We start from the raw sequence: 15,554 nt of genomic DNA, 5'->3' as shown, positions 1-15,554 counted from the left end.
ATGTACACACTGGAATACTACTTTGCCATAAGAAAAGATAAAATAGTGCCATTTGCCACCACATGGATGAATCTTGAGATTATTATGCTAAGCGAAACAAGTCAGAAAAAGTCAAGAACCATATGATTTCACTCACACGGGATATAAAACAGAAAGCAACAAACGAACAACCAAAGCAAACAAACAAAGTCATAGACACAGACAACAGAAAGGTGGTGACTGGAGAGGATGGGGGTAGGATGAAGAGATTAACGGGTCAAATACATGGTGACGGAGGGAGACTAGACTGGGTGGTAAGCACACAATGCAATATACAGGTGATGCATTATAGAATTGTACACTTGAAACTTATATAATATACTAACCAATGTCAGCTCAATGTATTTAATAAAAAAGGAAGTGTGTCAAATTTGCTTTGCCTCTACAGTACATCAAAGTACTTGTTTACCCACTGCGTCATCAGTATTAGCAGTCTTTTCTTTTTTTGCATTTTTTAATTTTTCAATCATGGTTGGCATACAACATTATATTAGTTTCATCTGTACAGCATAGCGGGTTAGACATTCATATAACTTACAAAGTGATTCCCCCATAAGTCTAGTACCCACCTGACACAATATATAGTTATTATAGTGTTATTGACTCTATTCCCTATGCTGTACTTAGTTGTTTTAAGCTTTGATCATCTGAGGGTGTTTTCAGTTGTATGTATTTAATTAGTAATGAAGAGATAATCTTTTTATATATTTATTGGCTATTTGAAGTTTTCGGTGGTTCAGGCCATTTTCACACTTTTCTGTTGGATATTTCTGTGCACTGAAAGCTATTTGTCCATCAATATGTTAAAAGTAGGAACATCTATTGATTTTTGTCTCCTCAGTTCCAGCGACTCGGCCCGTCCTCACCCTCAGGGCGCCCAGGGCCCAGGCCCTGGTGGGGGACACAGTGGAGCTGCACTGTGAGGCCCAGACAGGTTCTCCCCCCATCCTGTACCGCTTTTATCACGACGGTGTCACCCTGGGGAACAACTCAGCCCCCTCTGGAGGAGGAGTGTCCTTCAACCTGTCTCTGACTGCAGAACATTCCGGAAACTACTCCTGTGAGGCTGACAATGGGCTGGGGGCCCAGCTCAGTGAGGTGGTGACACTTTCCATCACAGGTGAGTTCCCTATGCCCAGGCCACTGTGAGGACAAATATTTCCTGCAAGGACGCTGTGACAATCCTCACAGTGCCTAGGCAGGACAGGGTTTCTCGGAGACTGGCACCCAAAGCGGGGTTCTCAAAATCACTTTCTGAAGTGACAGTGCTTGAGTGGGAGTGGGTCCAGGGGCTCAGTGGACTCAGTGTCCAACAATGGCTGCTGCTCTAACTGCCCACTGTCCACCTGACCCCCAGCCTGGCCTCGGCCACAGGCGTGAGCTTCCTCGCGGAGGGGCCCGTTTCCTGTGCCATAGCGGCTCGGCCGTCCAGTCCCTGGACTCGTCCTCTCTCCATGCACAGGCCTGAGCACCAGGGGTCAGGGTGGTTTGGACCACAAGCCTGTCCCTCTGGCTCACGCGCAGGGTTTCCCCCTCAGGGCTGACAGGGAGCAGAGGCGGCCATGTCGCCACAGGCGTCACTGGGGTGCTGCTCAGCCTGGTGGGTCTGGCGGCGGTGGTGCTGCTGTTCTATTACTGGCTCCCGGGAAGAGCAGGTGGGTGACCCTGCTGACCTCTGCTGACCCTTCCCACCTCCATTTCCTGGGGCTCATGCTGCCTTGGTAACAACCTCTGAGCTCTCTACAGCTCCCCCCATAATCCCACAGGCCCCCCTCCGCCTCTGGGTCCCCCAGGATTTGTCTTTACCAAACAGCCCCGCTGGGTGGCAAACCCCTTGATGTGATGTGCTTGACCCAACATCATAAGCTGCAGTGTCTCGCCTACAAGACCCCCGGGAGCGGGAAGAGGGGGAGAACGGCTGCAAGGCAGGAGTGGAAACAGGAAGCAGATGGGGTTGATAAGCTAGTGACTTTTTAAAGTGTCTTCACAGCTGATCAAGTCTGTTTTCCTCCTGGTAGCCGTAAGCAGTTGTTCTTTACAAACTCCAGGTTAAAGGGTCGTGGATGGGGGTCCCTTTCACATTGTAACAACACCCCTTGGGAAGCCAGTGTCCGTCCCAGGGCCGGTCGTTGTGGCCCAATCCGCCGCGTCCCTCGGGCATAGCTAAGAAGAGTCCCACTGCAGGGCAGTGGCTCCTGTAACGCCCTCTTCTCTCCCTTGCAGGAGGGAGGCCTGCCTGTGACGCCTCCAGGTAAGAGCTGGGCTGTGTGCCCGTGTGGCTCACGAGAGGCCTGCGGGGCAGAGAGGGGAAGTAAGCCCGGTGACTGCTGAGAGCAGTTCCTGCTGTGTGTTGTGAGATGGGTTGTGCCCGTTCCACATTGTCCCCTCCAGGGGACAGAGTGAGGCAGGTCCCAGGACTTTCTTTCCTGCCACCTCACCGTGGCCTCCTTCTTGCGTGAGGTGCTGCTTTTTATGTACAATCGCCATCCTTGTGCCATCGTTGCCTTGCTTGTCTGAGTGCCCACTGTGACCACTGAACCCATTTGTGTCCTGACATGGCCTTGACCTCAGCTAGATCAGCCTGGAAAGCTCTGGACTTGGCCAACCTAAGCAACACCTGTTGTGAGGACCGCCGAGAAGGTGCCGTCACACAGCTGGGCCACCAGAGAGCGCTCTCTGCCAGGGGTGGTCCCTGTGAGGAAGGGCTGCCACGCGGGCTCAGCTGGGTCACCACCGAGCCCCAGGCAAGCTGGGTGGCAGCACAGGAACCTCCAAGAGCCCCTGAGCCTTTCCGATTCCTGGTCTCTCTCAGACGCTGACTGCCTGCAGAGTGGAGGCTTTGGAGCCAGGTTGGAAGCGTGGCTTGTTCCCTTTCGACCTGCACACCTCGCCTCTTGGAACCTCCGTACCTTCATCTATAAAATAGGGAGAACAGTAGAACCAACTGAATATTGATACAAGCACTAGTTCAGGGCCTGGTACACACAGGGCGACCACGAAGTCTGCAAACACAGATGGTATCAATGTGTCATTAGTAGAATCGTTCATAACAATAGGCCAGTTGTTACATCCTCATCCACTACGCGTCCCAGCTTGGCTGTCACCCTGTGGTAGACTCGTTACAGCCCCTTTGCAGGGTCCCTGGGGGACATCAGTGTTTCTGTCTCCTAGCAGCTCTTCTCACTCGGACCCCCAAGAGCCCACCTACCACAACGTGCCAGCCTGGCTAGAAATGCAGCCAGTGTACAGCAATGGTAGGACCCAGGACCCCCCTCCTTGGGCAGGGCCCCCGGGGGTGGCCTGGGAAGGGAAGGGACAGTGCCGCAGCCCGGAGGCTGCAGTCCCTCCAGGGAACAAGCCCCCATGGGGAGGGGTTGGGAGCTCAGACAAGAGGCAGGAACCTCACAGTCCTCTCCAACTTCACCTTTTTTCTAAGTAAATCCTAAACGAGGAGACGTGGTGTACTCGGAAGTCTGCCGCGTCCAGGGCAGAAACAAACGCGCCGGTAAGAGCTGGGGCCCCTCCACTTGCACAGCCAACTGCCCTGCGCAGCTCAGAGCCACAGCTTGTCAGGTCTGGGCCATCAGACACAGCGCCACCCCTCCCGGGTCACTGGGCTGCTTAGCCTGTGCCCCACCGATCGCGGGCTCACCCAAGCCCAGCAGGCTGTCTCCACTGTCCGCAGATGGCCTCGGTATAAAATGAGGCAGTCACTTAACCCCTCCGAGCCGCAGGGCCCCGTCTGTAAAATGACACGGGGCTGTCGTTCCCTACCTGCCTTCTGCCTTGCTGTTGCTGCTGTGACAGAGGATGCAGGCTTGGTGGGACTAAACAGCCCGTGTGTTACACCCTCTGGCTGTGTCCCCATCCTCACTCACAGCAGGAGCCCAGCCTGGCTTCCTTAGGAGCCACAAAGGGAAACACAGCCCTCAGGGCAGACCTTCTAACTCTGCTCGGTAGAAAGTGCTGTGTGATTTTAGCCATCCTGCTTCCCTCTCTGGTTGTCTGATAACTCTTGTCACATGAACTGTGTTTGTACCCCATTCTTGGCCCAGTAGCCCCCCAAAGCATATGACTCATTCACACCTACACCCCCCTCTGAGGTGAGTATTGTTATGGTCCCCATTTTACAGATGAGGAAACTGAGGCAGAGAGGCCCTTAATGACTGGCCTGAGGTCACACATCTAGTAAATCACAGAAGATCTGTCTGCATAGTCCAGACTCTGGGCCTAGCTCTGCTTCCTGGTGTCGTTCGGGGAGACTTGGTGTCCCACAGAACACACAGGTGGCACAGCCGACCCGGGGCTCAGTCTGGGGTGGCCTGGGTCTGCAGCTTGCTCTCCATAGCATGTCCCATGTCTGCCTCTCCATAGCACGTCCCGTGAGTCAGTGCTCAAAGCACTAACAAGACAGAGGGTAGATTGCTTTGTTCTAAGAGCCCCAGGAGCGGGGTGTGGGAACAAGTGTGACGCTGAGGGCGTGGGTGACAGCTGTGGGGCAGAGGGCCTAGGAATGCTGGCCCCTCCCCGCCAGGCTGGCAGGGCCGGGCCACAGCTCCGTGGCAAGAAGGGGGCTCTGGGCCCCTCACAACTGAACGCTGCTCTTCTTTCCACAGCGGGCACCACTGCCAGGCTTCCCGAGGACAAGGTGAGTCCCATGACCTGTGTGCCCTCCCGCTGCAGCCCCAGCTCTGCCCTCACCTATGTGTTCTTTCCCCAGGATTCCTCTGTCATCTACTCCCAGGTGAAGGTGACTTCCACCCCAGGCTCCAGGCCCCAGCGCTCAGCCTCCTCGGCTCCTCACAGATGAGTCCACACAGCTCCCCAACTGCTGCTCCAGCCTCTGCACCCCAAAGCACCTTTGAGGGAGACTGACACTGCTGTGGGCCACACCCTGGGGCCTGTGTGCTGTCTGACACGGGCCCTGCAGGCCCCTGGCCTATTTGCCCAGTTACAGCCCTGCCCTCGTGATCCTTTGTCTGATGGCGTGTTGCTCTAACCCAGGACCCATCACTCCCTGGTCAGTTGGTTGAGCTGAAGGTCAGGCTGAAGGTCGGGCTGCAGGGAAGTTGACCTCAACAACGGGATGTTGGAGCCAGTGGTGACTTTGCTCTGTTTCCCCTCTCCACGCACCCCGCCTTGCACTGTTCAGAGCTGCAAAAGCTCTATGCGGCCTCGCTGAGGACTGGCCAAGACAGCAAGCACCAGCCTATGGCAGAGTTCTGCCCGCCCTGAGCACACCCTCGAAAGTGTTCGCCGGCCTTCCCAGCCCCCACCCCAACTCTACTCCCCCACAGGTGTCAGCGCACAGGGTTGCCTCAGGCTGTCTTAGGAAACCAGACCTAAAACAGCAGCTTCCATAGGCCTCAGGCCACGGAGAGTACCCGCCAAATGGTGACCACGGGCAACCCAACAGCCCGATGCCCGGCTCGCGGCCTCAGCACGAGTGAGGGTCGAGGGTGTCAGCGATGCCAGTGACCTTGACAGAGTGCCCACTTTTTCTTCAATAGTCATGACTTTGCTGAGCAGCTGTGGCTGCGGCAAAGATTCAACCACAGAAAAGATCTTTCCATTAAAGGCCTTTCACCTGTCGGGATCCGGGCAATATTTCCACTCTCGGTGCAAGACAGCTTATTCCCACATGTGTCAGAGAATCTGCCAGGCTGTTAGGTGTCCGTCAGGGCCTTGCCGGGAGAGGCAGGGCTGGGTCTGCCCACCCGCCCTCAGCTCAGCCTTCCAGAAAGGAAACCAGACAGCAGCCATGAGCCTGTGCTGCCGCCGGAGCCAGCGGGGTGAGACACCCACAAAGTTGAACCAGGGGCAGAGTGCTCTCGGGGCTGGATTGTAGGCTAAACTGCAAATCAACAGATGACAACAGCAGGAGTAGCTCAGGACTAAAGGAAAAAAACCTGTCCACAGGTTTTGAGGGAGGCCACGTGGCCAAACAGCTCCGAGATGGCAGAAGCCCCTGGCCCAAAAGAGAACATTCTGAAATTCCTCCATGCAAACAAAGAAAGCCACCTTCTAGGGGGAGAGCCACCCCGTCCCCAGGACAGTAAGCACGTGGTGTCAAAGGAAACCTCGTGCTAGAGGATTTCTTTCACTTGAGTAAAAATTACAGACTCCAGACAGACAGAAAGGTTGATGTCATTCTGGCGACAGTGACATAGAAGCGATCTCTTCCGTCTCCCTCCAGGATTCACACACCAGTCCCTCTGGCGAGGCTGGGCTCTGGGCTCCATGGTAAGTGCTTTCGCAGCTTGGAATTGGCCTGTTTTTAAAGCAGTGAGTGGAGGGCTAGTGCTACAGTAGTCTACCGTGGCCCATTACCCCTCCGATTCTTTTAAACAGTGTCTCTAGCTACTCAGGCTGCTGTAGTCCAGACACCATCGGCTGGGTGGCTAATAAACATGGGACTTTATTTCTTGCACTTCTGGAAGCTGGGAAGTCCAAGGTTAAGGCGCTGGCAGATTCAGTGTCTGCCTTCACATGGCGGAAGGGACAAGGCAGTGTCCTGGGGTGTGTGTCCCCTTTGTGAGGACACCTGACCTCATCACCTCCCACAGGCCCCCACCTCCTGATCCCATCACATTCAGAGATTAGCTGTCAACACCTGTATTTGGGGGGGAACAAACATTCCGTCTATAGCAAACATAAGATACATCATCTACTAGTTAAAGTTGGGATGCTTTGAGCATGAAAGAGTATTAGTAGTAATAAGCTGGAACACATCAAATTTTAAAATAATCCATGAGATAATTAGTCCCAAAAGAAAGAGCAGGAAAAAGCTCTTGTTCACAGAAGACAGCAGATAATAAATGCAGGAGGAATGGTGACATGAGGGAGTCAGCACTTTGCTGGTGGTCAGTCATTGACTCGGGCAAAGATCCCCACGGGGGCTCAAACTGCTGGGTAAGAGGTTGCTAGGCAACAAGGGATCTCACTGCATCACCATCCCAGTACTGTCAATCAAAGGGGGAAACGTAGCTTTCTGATGGTGGAGAGATGCTTGATGTAGTGAGCAAAGGAGCATCTCAAGTCATGGGGACACGGACACTGTGTGCTCTCTGGTGCAGCAGGGAGCCCAGTCACATCCCAGGGGTGCTCATGTCAAAGCTGACCCAGAACCTTCCTGAGGAGACAAACGGATCAAAGAACGGGGACCCTCCTGACCCGATGTCAAGAAAGATAAAAACAGAAGGGCAGTGAGACTAAGAGCGCCTGAAGCGCCAGGACCACCAAACAGAAATCTTGACTGGATCCTGGATTCTAGAAAAAGCCGTAGGACAAATTTTAGAAACAATTAGGGATAAGGAATAGAACAAACCCCACATGGCTCGGGCACTGAGACACACCTAGCCAAGGATAGAGCAAAACAAGATGTCGATGGCATGCCTGGAGTTTGATGTAGCATATTTTATTCTAATTTCCTTGGGGATTTCATCTTTGTAATTCTTCCCGGAGGATGTCATAATGGAATGCGGTTTGTTTTCAACATTGGAGAACCTTTGTGTTGGCACGTAATGATGTCGTTGGATCTCACTGCAGAACTTCTGATGGACTGCTAGAAAATACGGATGAAATAAACTGGGCCTGGTACCAGAGCAGGTGCGGTGTGACCTGGAGTGGACTCTCATTGGTTCATTGTTCTGATCATTTCAGCGCTGTGTAGGGACCAAACCCCAGTGCCCAGCAGGGCTCACAGGAGGCAGCACACACATGACTGTTGGGTTCGAGCAAGCAGCTTCCTATAGGAGGGATCTGTGTAGATATTCTTTCTGCTGACCACACCCCTGATTGGCCACACGCGTAATGGGTGGACCCAGCGGACTGGACAACCACCTAAGCACATTAGCATTTGCCCTGAACGCCCCCGTGTTCTCTCACTGGTGGGTGATGGCCATTGGTTGAGCCACCTTCATCAGCGAGTCTACATTTGCCAAGTTCTAAGCACAGGGATTCTTCTTTCTCCATCCTCTCTACCCAGGACCAGTGTACGCCTGCGACCTAGATGGTGTGTCTGCTCTGGGACTGGGATTTCCCCAGCAGGCAGTTAGCCAGCCCATTCGGCGCTCACACCTCAGCTCTGCTGATCATTGTATGAGCCAGGGTCCTCCAGAGAAACAGAACCAAAAGTGTGTATGTGTGTGTATCAGATAGATGATAGACAGACAGATGGATAGATAGATAGATAGATAGATAGATAGATAGATAGATAGATAGATAGATAGACAGATGGATAGATAGATAGATAGTATGGTAGATGATGGATGGATGGACGGATGGATGGAGAGAGAGAGAGAGAGAGAGAGAGAGAGAGAGAGAGAGAGATGATAGGGAGTCATCAAAAGCAATTATATGGGATTGTGGAGGCTGACAAGTCCCAGGGCCTGCATTTGACAGACTGGAGACCCAGAGCAGCTGAGGGAGCAGTTCCAGTGCCAACGCCAGCAGGTTCAAAACCCAAGAAGAGCCAATATTTCAGTTTGAATGCAAGGCAGGAAGAAGACTGATATCCCAACTTGAAGCCAGTCGGGCAGGAAGAATTCCCTGTTACTTGTGGGAGAGTCTGTCTTTTTGGTTCTAGCAGGTCTTCAACTGATTAGATGAGGCCCACCACATTGGGGAGGGTAATCTGCTTTACTCAGTTGACCAATTCAAATCCAGAAACAGCCTCACAGACACACCCAGAATGTCTAATGCCTGGGACTCTGTGACCCAGTCAAATCGATACATACAATTAATCATCACAGTTGGCTCCCTAAACCGTTTCACTTTGTTTCTCAGTTGAGTCAGAATTTTGACAGGGAAGAGCTGTGTGCTTGTGGGGGTCTCCTCAAAGAGAGGTGCCTGGCCTCCCACACTTTCACAGTTAAAATGGTGCCAACCATTCCAAGGTTACACCTATTTTCTCTTTTTGTTTTGTCGTCAGTCCCTCATCAAGGTCTGCCTTTCTCTTGGACATCTGGTTGACCTGTTGTGTCTCCTAATTGAACAACTTCTTCAACTAGCCAGCCTCGATGTCTTCCCCTCCTCCTATGCCCTCTGACCAATCCCTCCCACTTGGCAGAGGCCTGGCTCCTGAGAATAGCTATTGTTGATTGAAGAATCAGTAAGTGCAGGCATCTTACATAAATCATGTTCTGTAATTCTCACAATAAGCCTCTGCCAGAAGTATCTATTACTGTCCCTTTTACAGGAAACTGAAGCTTAGAGAGAGTAAGTAATTCACCCAGGCCACACAGTCATAAGTTGGAGCTAGAACTGCCCAGAACCAAGATCCATGCTCTTATCACATCACCAAGTGTCCTTGATGGGCCTCCAAGGTCGCCAGTCCTGTTTGAACAGGGGCACCTGTGGAGAAGCAGAAGCGCACCTGAGAGGAGTCAGAGGCCGGCTCCTGCGTGGCCTCCACCGCCCTCTGTCTAGTCTCCGCAAGTTCTGGTTACCCCACCTGCAAATCAGGAAAAATAATCCGACCTGCTTGACTGGGTCCGGTGTTGAAGGAAATGCCCTTTCCGTGAACACATGTTCTCAGAAGCAGGTGAGGTGCTGAGTTCATGACAGTTTGTATCGCTTTTTGTTTGCCTTTATTGGTCCCCGAAACGATGCTCCAGGAGTAAATGGTGGAAATCATGGGTATTCTTTCCGATGTGAGCGGAGTGGAGCGATTGGAGGAGCAAGTGTGGGAATACCAGATGCCTGAGAACAGACATTGTTAATTGCAGGAGTAACCCGCAGCACTAGGAAAGAGAAACTTCATCGTGTGCTTTTATCTACGGTTTGGATTTTTAGGAACAAGCACTCGTCCTGTACACGGGAAGGCGTCTCTGCAGTAGGCATCTCATGCTAGTGCAGGAGAGAAAGTCCTTGGAAACGCCAACAAAAGCCGCAGTTCTAACCAGTGACCACTAGGTGTCACCGGGCCCCCAGGCTGGTGCAGGCCTGGAAGCGGGATACCCAATAACCACCTGGGGGCGCTGCGCCTGCCTCCTCCCGGCCTTGGCATTCCGGGGAGCGGGCCAGGAGGGGCAGCGGTGGGGACCAGTGGCTCTGCCAGCGCCAGAACTGGCATCCAGGGCACAGGCGGCAGTGGCACACACATGGGCGGCCTCCGCTGATTGGGGCGGTGATGAGCAGCCGGGGCGGGGACATCGGGAAAGCGTCCTGATGGAGAAACTGCGTCCGAGAGGCGGGGTGTGCAGTGACCTGCGCTGGGGGAGGCTGGGAAAGCAGAGGCGGCCGGCGGGCGGGGCGGACGAGCCAGTGGGCGCAGAAGCCCAGGTACCTGGAGAGGACGAGCCTCAACGCCCGGGGTCTACCTGGACCTCGGGCAAGCTGCCTCGCCAGGTGGGTTTAGTACCCTCACCTGGAAAGAGGCCTTCTTACCGGGAATGACGTGGTACCTCGCTTTGGTCTTCCTGAAGGAGAAAATTCAGTCAGGAGACAGTTTGTGCAGCGTAGGAGAGCAAGGAGTTTGTTAGTCAAAGTGAGTGCACTTCCGAGACCTGGACGGGCTGAGCCAAGGGAGGGGAGCAGGCCCTCCTTACGCTGTGCAGGGGTTTTATCTGTCTGGTAATGGTCTCCCCCTCTTCCTCTCCAGCACCTCATTCTCCCAGCTGCTGTGCCTCATGCTCCCTTCTTGCTCCTGAGGGTGTCTGAGCCCATTGCTATGGCCCTGAGAAGGAAGGTGCACATTCTGATGAGTGGGGTGGTTCTCTCTCTCTCCCTGCCACCCGCCCCCCAGCTTCTAACAACTCACCCCTTTGATTTAGGGCAGGTGTGAGCCTGGAGTCCTGGCCCAGTGAGGCATCGGCGCCCTAAGTGGGGGCAGCTGCAAGGGGCCTGACCCACGTAGGAGCTGCACCAGGGACTTTCCTACCGGGGCTGGGTCCCCCCTCGTCCTACCCACTCTGTCACCCCCCACCCTGTCGGGATGACAGCACCGGCCCAGCGGTCCTGGTACAGTCTAGGACTGCAGCTTCTCAGCTCTGTTCCTCCTCTCGGCGGGTTCCCGCAAAGCAAGGCGCACGGCCCAGCATCCCACCCCTGCTGTTGACCCAGGTGACATGGAAAGTCCCATTCACACAAAGTCTGCACGTGGGTGTTTTCAGCAGCTGTGTCTAGAGTCACCAAAAACTAGGGGGGAAAAAGATTCTTTATTTTTATATTTATTTCTTTATCGGGCAGCCGTGTATTTTTCCAGGACCCATCAGTTCCAAGTCAAGTAGTTGTTTTCAATCTAGTTGTGGAGGGCACAGCTCTCCCATGTGGGACTCGAATTGGGGACCTTGGTGTTATGAGCACTGCGCTCTAACCAACAGAGCCAGCCAGCTGCCCAACCCAAATATTCTTTAACAGGGAATTAGATAAACAAAATGGACGCGTTCCACACGACGGAACCCCGCTCAGCAATGCAAAGAAAAGCAAATGGCTGATACATGCAGCACGAGTGCTCCTCAAGGCAACATGCCAAGTGCAGGGAGCCTGGAACACTCCAGCCTGCACCAGTCCATTGTAATGAGGTTCCGTGAGGCAAGACCACAGGGCCAGCACACAACCCCGGGGCGGGGGGGGGTAACCACGAGGGGACACAGAGAGCTCTCAGGGTGATGGGATGTCCCATCCTGACAGTAGAGAGGCGATATGAATGTGTGTGATTGCTAAACTCACAGCACACACTAACGAGAATGCCAACTTTTCAGTTGGAGGGAGAGCTGTCTTCCGGTCCGGCTTGCTCCAGCTGGGAGCCTTTTCCTGCTCTGCCCACCCCACAGAGACCCTCCCCCTTTGTCCTGCTAGGACCCCCAAGGTACTCCCCCCCATTTGTTCTGTTGTGCCCCCCACGGACCCTCCCCCCAGAGCTTTGCAGGGCTCACTCTCCACTGCATTCCAGTTTCTACTCAGAAGCCACTTCCTGGCAGAGGCTGGCTTACTGTTCTACCAAAAACAGCTGCTTCCCCAGCCCCCCACACCTTGGCCCTAACCCCCTCACCCCCTCACCCCCTCAGCCCATCAGCCCATCGGCCCATCACTCGTCACGTGCTGTCCCTTTGCCCTGCCTTTAGGGTCTTCCCAGTACTCATCACACATGAGCTCATGTTGCAAAGGCCTGTTCCTTGTCTGCTGTCTGCCTGCTCCAAGGTGCTGTCCGTGAGACCGCACATCCCCTCTCAGTCAGCTCTTAGCACACAGTGGGCTTTTAGCACACAGTAGGTGCTCATCAAGTACTCTCCCCTACACCCTTCCTCAGAGAAGGAGGCCATCCCTGCCCTTAAATGTGCCCCTCTGCCCACCCTGCACTTTCCCTTCCCGTTAACGTGTCCTTGTTTAACGTCTGTGCCGTGGACTCCACGTGGGCAGGGAACACGGACGCTGCTTCCGCCCTGCGTTATGAGCCTCTGGCTCGTGCCTGGCACCCAGGTGGGCTCAGGAAGTATCGGCTGAATGGATGTTGAGTAAGCAGCTGGGACCAGACCTGGGGACAGAACCCACACAGTCCAGGTCCACGGTCAAGGCTCCGGCAGAGGGAACCAGTTCATTTGGAGACAGGTGGTCCTGTGCACACGGGGACAGGCACATAGGTCATTCCAGGCCTCGTGCACACGCCTACACGTCTTTCAGAAGGCACAGAGCTCAGGAATGGTAACACTATAAAAAAGCTTAAGTTTATGTTTCACGAGATTTGGGTTTAGAAACTAACTGTGAAGATAGCAGAGTTCCCATCCGCCCCACATGCAGCTTCCGCTGTTTCCACATCTGACACCTTTAGCATTTGCTGCAGTTAATGGGCCAACGTCGATATGTTGTAAGGAACGTCAATGCTGTAGTCACATGGCTTCACTTTTGCCGCACGTCCTTTCTGGTCCAGAATCTCACCCAGGACACCACTGTACATTTGGTCGTCACGTCTCCTCTGGCCTGTGACGGTTTCCCAGACTTTCCCTGTGGTCATGACAGCTTTGAAGAGCCCTCGTCGGGTGTTTTGTAGAACATCCCTCTGTCGGGATTTGTCTGACGTTTCCCTTGTGAGTAGATGGGGGTTGGGGGTTTGGGGGGAGGACAAACATGGAAGAAAGCGCGCTTATTGTCACACCAAAGGGCCGTACGATGGCAGGATATCACGGTTGGTGCTGACTCTGGCACCTGGCTGGAGGACTGCTGGTCAGGCTGGTCTGCTGTGCGTTCCTTGCTCCCTTTCCACACTGTCCTCGTTGGAAGGACCGAGTCACAGCCACCTGCCACCACAGACGTGCTTCCAGTTGGGTTAGGAAATGTGAGGAAGTCCCGGAGTGAGGGGGAGATAGCGCCCTCTCTGTCCAGTGAGATCTGTGCCCAGCAAGCCCCCTGTTGTTTGGTGAGACCTTGTAGACAGGAAGGAGGTGCCATGGGTCCCTGGTTGACACCTGTCCTCAGACTTTGTGACAATGAGTCACTGACATTCTACTCAATAGAGCCTGCTTGTCAGCATTGGGGGGGGTCAGATCTCCATGAGTCGCCTGCTCTGCGTTTAGTTCTCAGATTGGAATCACTGAGGCTCAGACTCTGCCTCTGACGGGGGAGGGTCTAGGGCTATTTAGCTCCCTGAGCAGTGCTGGAAATGTGCCCAACGGGGGCCCAGTGTCACAGGGTGAGGTGCTGGGTGACATGCTGCTGTGCAGACGCCTCGGGCTCAGTGGCAGCAGGTGGTGACCGGCTGGGAGAGGAAGTCCCTGTGGGTGCCCAGGCACAGGTGTGCTCAGTAACTATTTGCTGAGTAGAAACCAGTCCCAGCTGCCACGTGGAGTTTAGCTGAAAGTGGCTTGTCTTGTTGGAGAGCATGTGTGACACCCCAGCGCCCGCACAGGCAGCACCGGGACTAGCGTGAGACCACAGGACGCCCACTGTCAGGTGACAGCCCTGTACTTGCACCAGCCTGAGGGTGGGCTCTCCCTCCCCTTCTGCCCCCATCAGGGTGTCTCACAGGGACCCACAGAGCCCGCCCTCCCCCTGTGGTGGGGGCGGTGGGACATGAGGTCTGAGCCGGGTGGGGAGCGGTTGTGCTGGGTGAGAAATGCTGAGACCCGGCCAGCAGCCAGCAGCTGAGAGGGGGCCTTGTGAGGAGGAAGTCCCACACAAAGGCCGATGTCACCCGCAGATGACACCAGCCAAAGGACCCTGCCCGGAGCTGAGCCCAGGCCGGGGCAGGAGCAGGTTCCCCTCCTGGGGCTTCTCCAGGTTCAAGGGGCCAGTGGTTGGCGTGACTGACAGGAGGCTTGGAACTAAGAGGAGAAAACCTTGTGGAAGCCAGATGGGGACCCGAGGAGCAGTGTGCATGCCCAGGGGTGAGGCAGGGGCACCAGCCTCCAGCTTGGGCGGTGACAGTCCCAGCGCAGCTGGGAGACCGGCTGAGACTTGTCAGGCCTCCAGCCTTTGCAGGTCTGGCCATTTGTGACGCACTGAGCACAGGGGAAGCGGCTGTGGTTGGACAAGGGTGGCCTTGGGGACGCAGCGGGGCTGGGCTGTAGCCACAGACAGGCCTTGGTTCCTCTGCCTGGGCCGTGAGAATGAGGCGAGAGGCCTCTCTGGGACAGGCCTGGCCGCCTCCCCATCCCCCCCACCCCCCAGTGTGGCTTCTCAAGGCCCAGAGTCACCATGTGGGGTCACTGCTGCCCTGAGAGGGACTCACATCTGGGAAGACCGTTGGTCTGGGAGGCGGGACTCCTGATTCCAGTGCAGACCCTGCCGCTCCTGGCTCCCAGGCCTTGGGGTTTCCTGGGTGACCTGTCTGGAGCCCCAGTCCACCCTGTGAAGTGGGAAGGTGACCCTAATGATGGCGGCTGCCTGTCACAGGCGAAAGTGCATTTAGACTGGACAGTGTGGGGTGGGGGGCGTTGGGGAAGAGTTGGCTCTGCAGCCACAGGACAGGAATGTGGCAAATGCGATCAGCTCTCAGGAGGTTGGAAAAGTCCCTGGTTTTCTGCCAGCAAACAGTTTGTCTGGCACTCCCCCCACTGGAGCTGCTCAGGGGTTCTCTTTAGGCGCCTCCCCAAACCCCAAACAAATGTTTTCTGAGCCAAACCGTTCTCACACAGGGCGCTCAAGAGCGGCGTGGGGACATGGGGACGAGGACACTGAGACGCCCCCTGCCCCTGAGAGTCAGTGTGTGGACAAAGGAACGTCCTAAGGAAACGGCTTCCGAGAGTTCATTTGAGCCACAGTGACCTCAGTTTTCTGAAGCAAAATCTCAACAGGTTAAGAAAATGCTCCCAAGAACGGCCGTTTTACAATTTATTTCACACATTAGAATCCAAGGAGGAGACTGAGGGGGTTACATGGAATCCCTGGGCGGTAGATTAGGGGGGGGGGGGGAAGCAAAGAGGGCGGGGATCTCTGGGATTGGATGAAAAGTTAAAGGGAGAGACACACAGTTCTTTCACATTGTGGGTGCAGGACAGATGATAACATACAGCACATGGAGATGGCATGTGGGGGACAGGATAACAGCGAGGGCTCTGTGGTCTGTGGGCTGGTGC

General features: G+C 54.7%; 1 protein-coding gene across 6 annotated transcripts in view; it reads left to right on the top strand.

The window, feature by feature from the left end:
• The window catches only part of FCRL5 (Fc receptor like 5), a 42,890-nt gene extending 35,226 nt beyond the window's left edge, over positions 1–7,664 (top strand). For 3 of the 6 annotated variants that reach the window (XM_074318520.2, XM_074318521.2, XM_088799703.1), the window contains 7 exons: positions 881–1,159; positions 1,578–1,694; positions 2,263–2,290; positions 3,211–3,293; positions 3,476–3,544; positions 4,656–4,687; positions 4,760–7,664. In XM_074318520.2, coding sequence (XP_074174621.2) covers positions 881–1,159; positions 1,578–1,694; positions 2,263–2,290; positions 3,211–3,293; positions 3,476–3,544; positions 4,656–4,687; positions 4,760–4,849 — 698 coding nt within the window. In that variant the 3' untranslated portion in view covers positions 4,850–7,664. The remainder of the gene's footprint in view (positions 1–880; positions 1,160–1,577; positions 1,695–2,262; positions 2,291–3,210; positions 3,294–3,475; positions 3,545–4,655; positions 4,688–4,759) is intronic. The other 3 variants (XM_088799700.1, XM_088799702.1, XM_088799701.1) reach the window with 3 other exon arrangements.
• Positions 7,665–15,554: the final 7,890 nt, after the last annotated feature.

This window comes from Rhinolophus sinicus, chromosome 7 (genome assembly GCF_057876585.1).
Source record: "Rhinolophus sinicus isolate RSI-liver-muscle chromosome 7, RSI-T2T, whole genome shotgun sequence".
NCBI classification, from domain to species: Eukaryota; Metazoa; Chordata; class Mammalia; order Chiroptera; family Rhinolophidae; genus Rhinolophus; species Rhinolophus sinicus.
The sequence above is the reverse complement of the archived record's forward strand: the minus strand, read 5'-3'. Positions and strand labels throughout refer to the sequence as shown.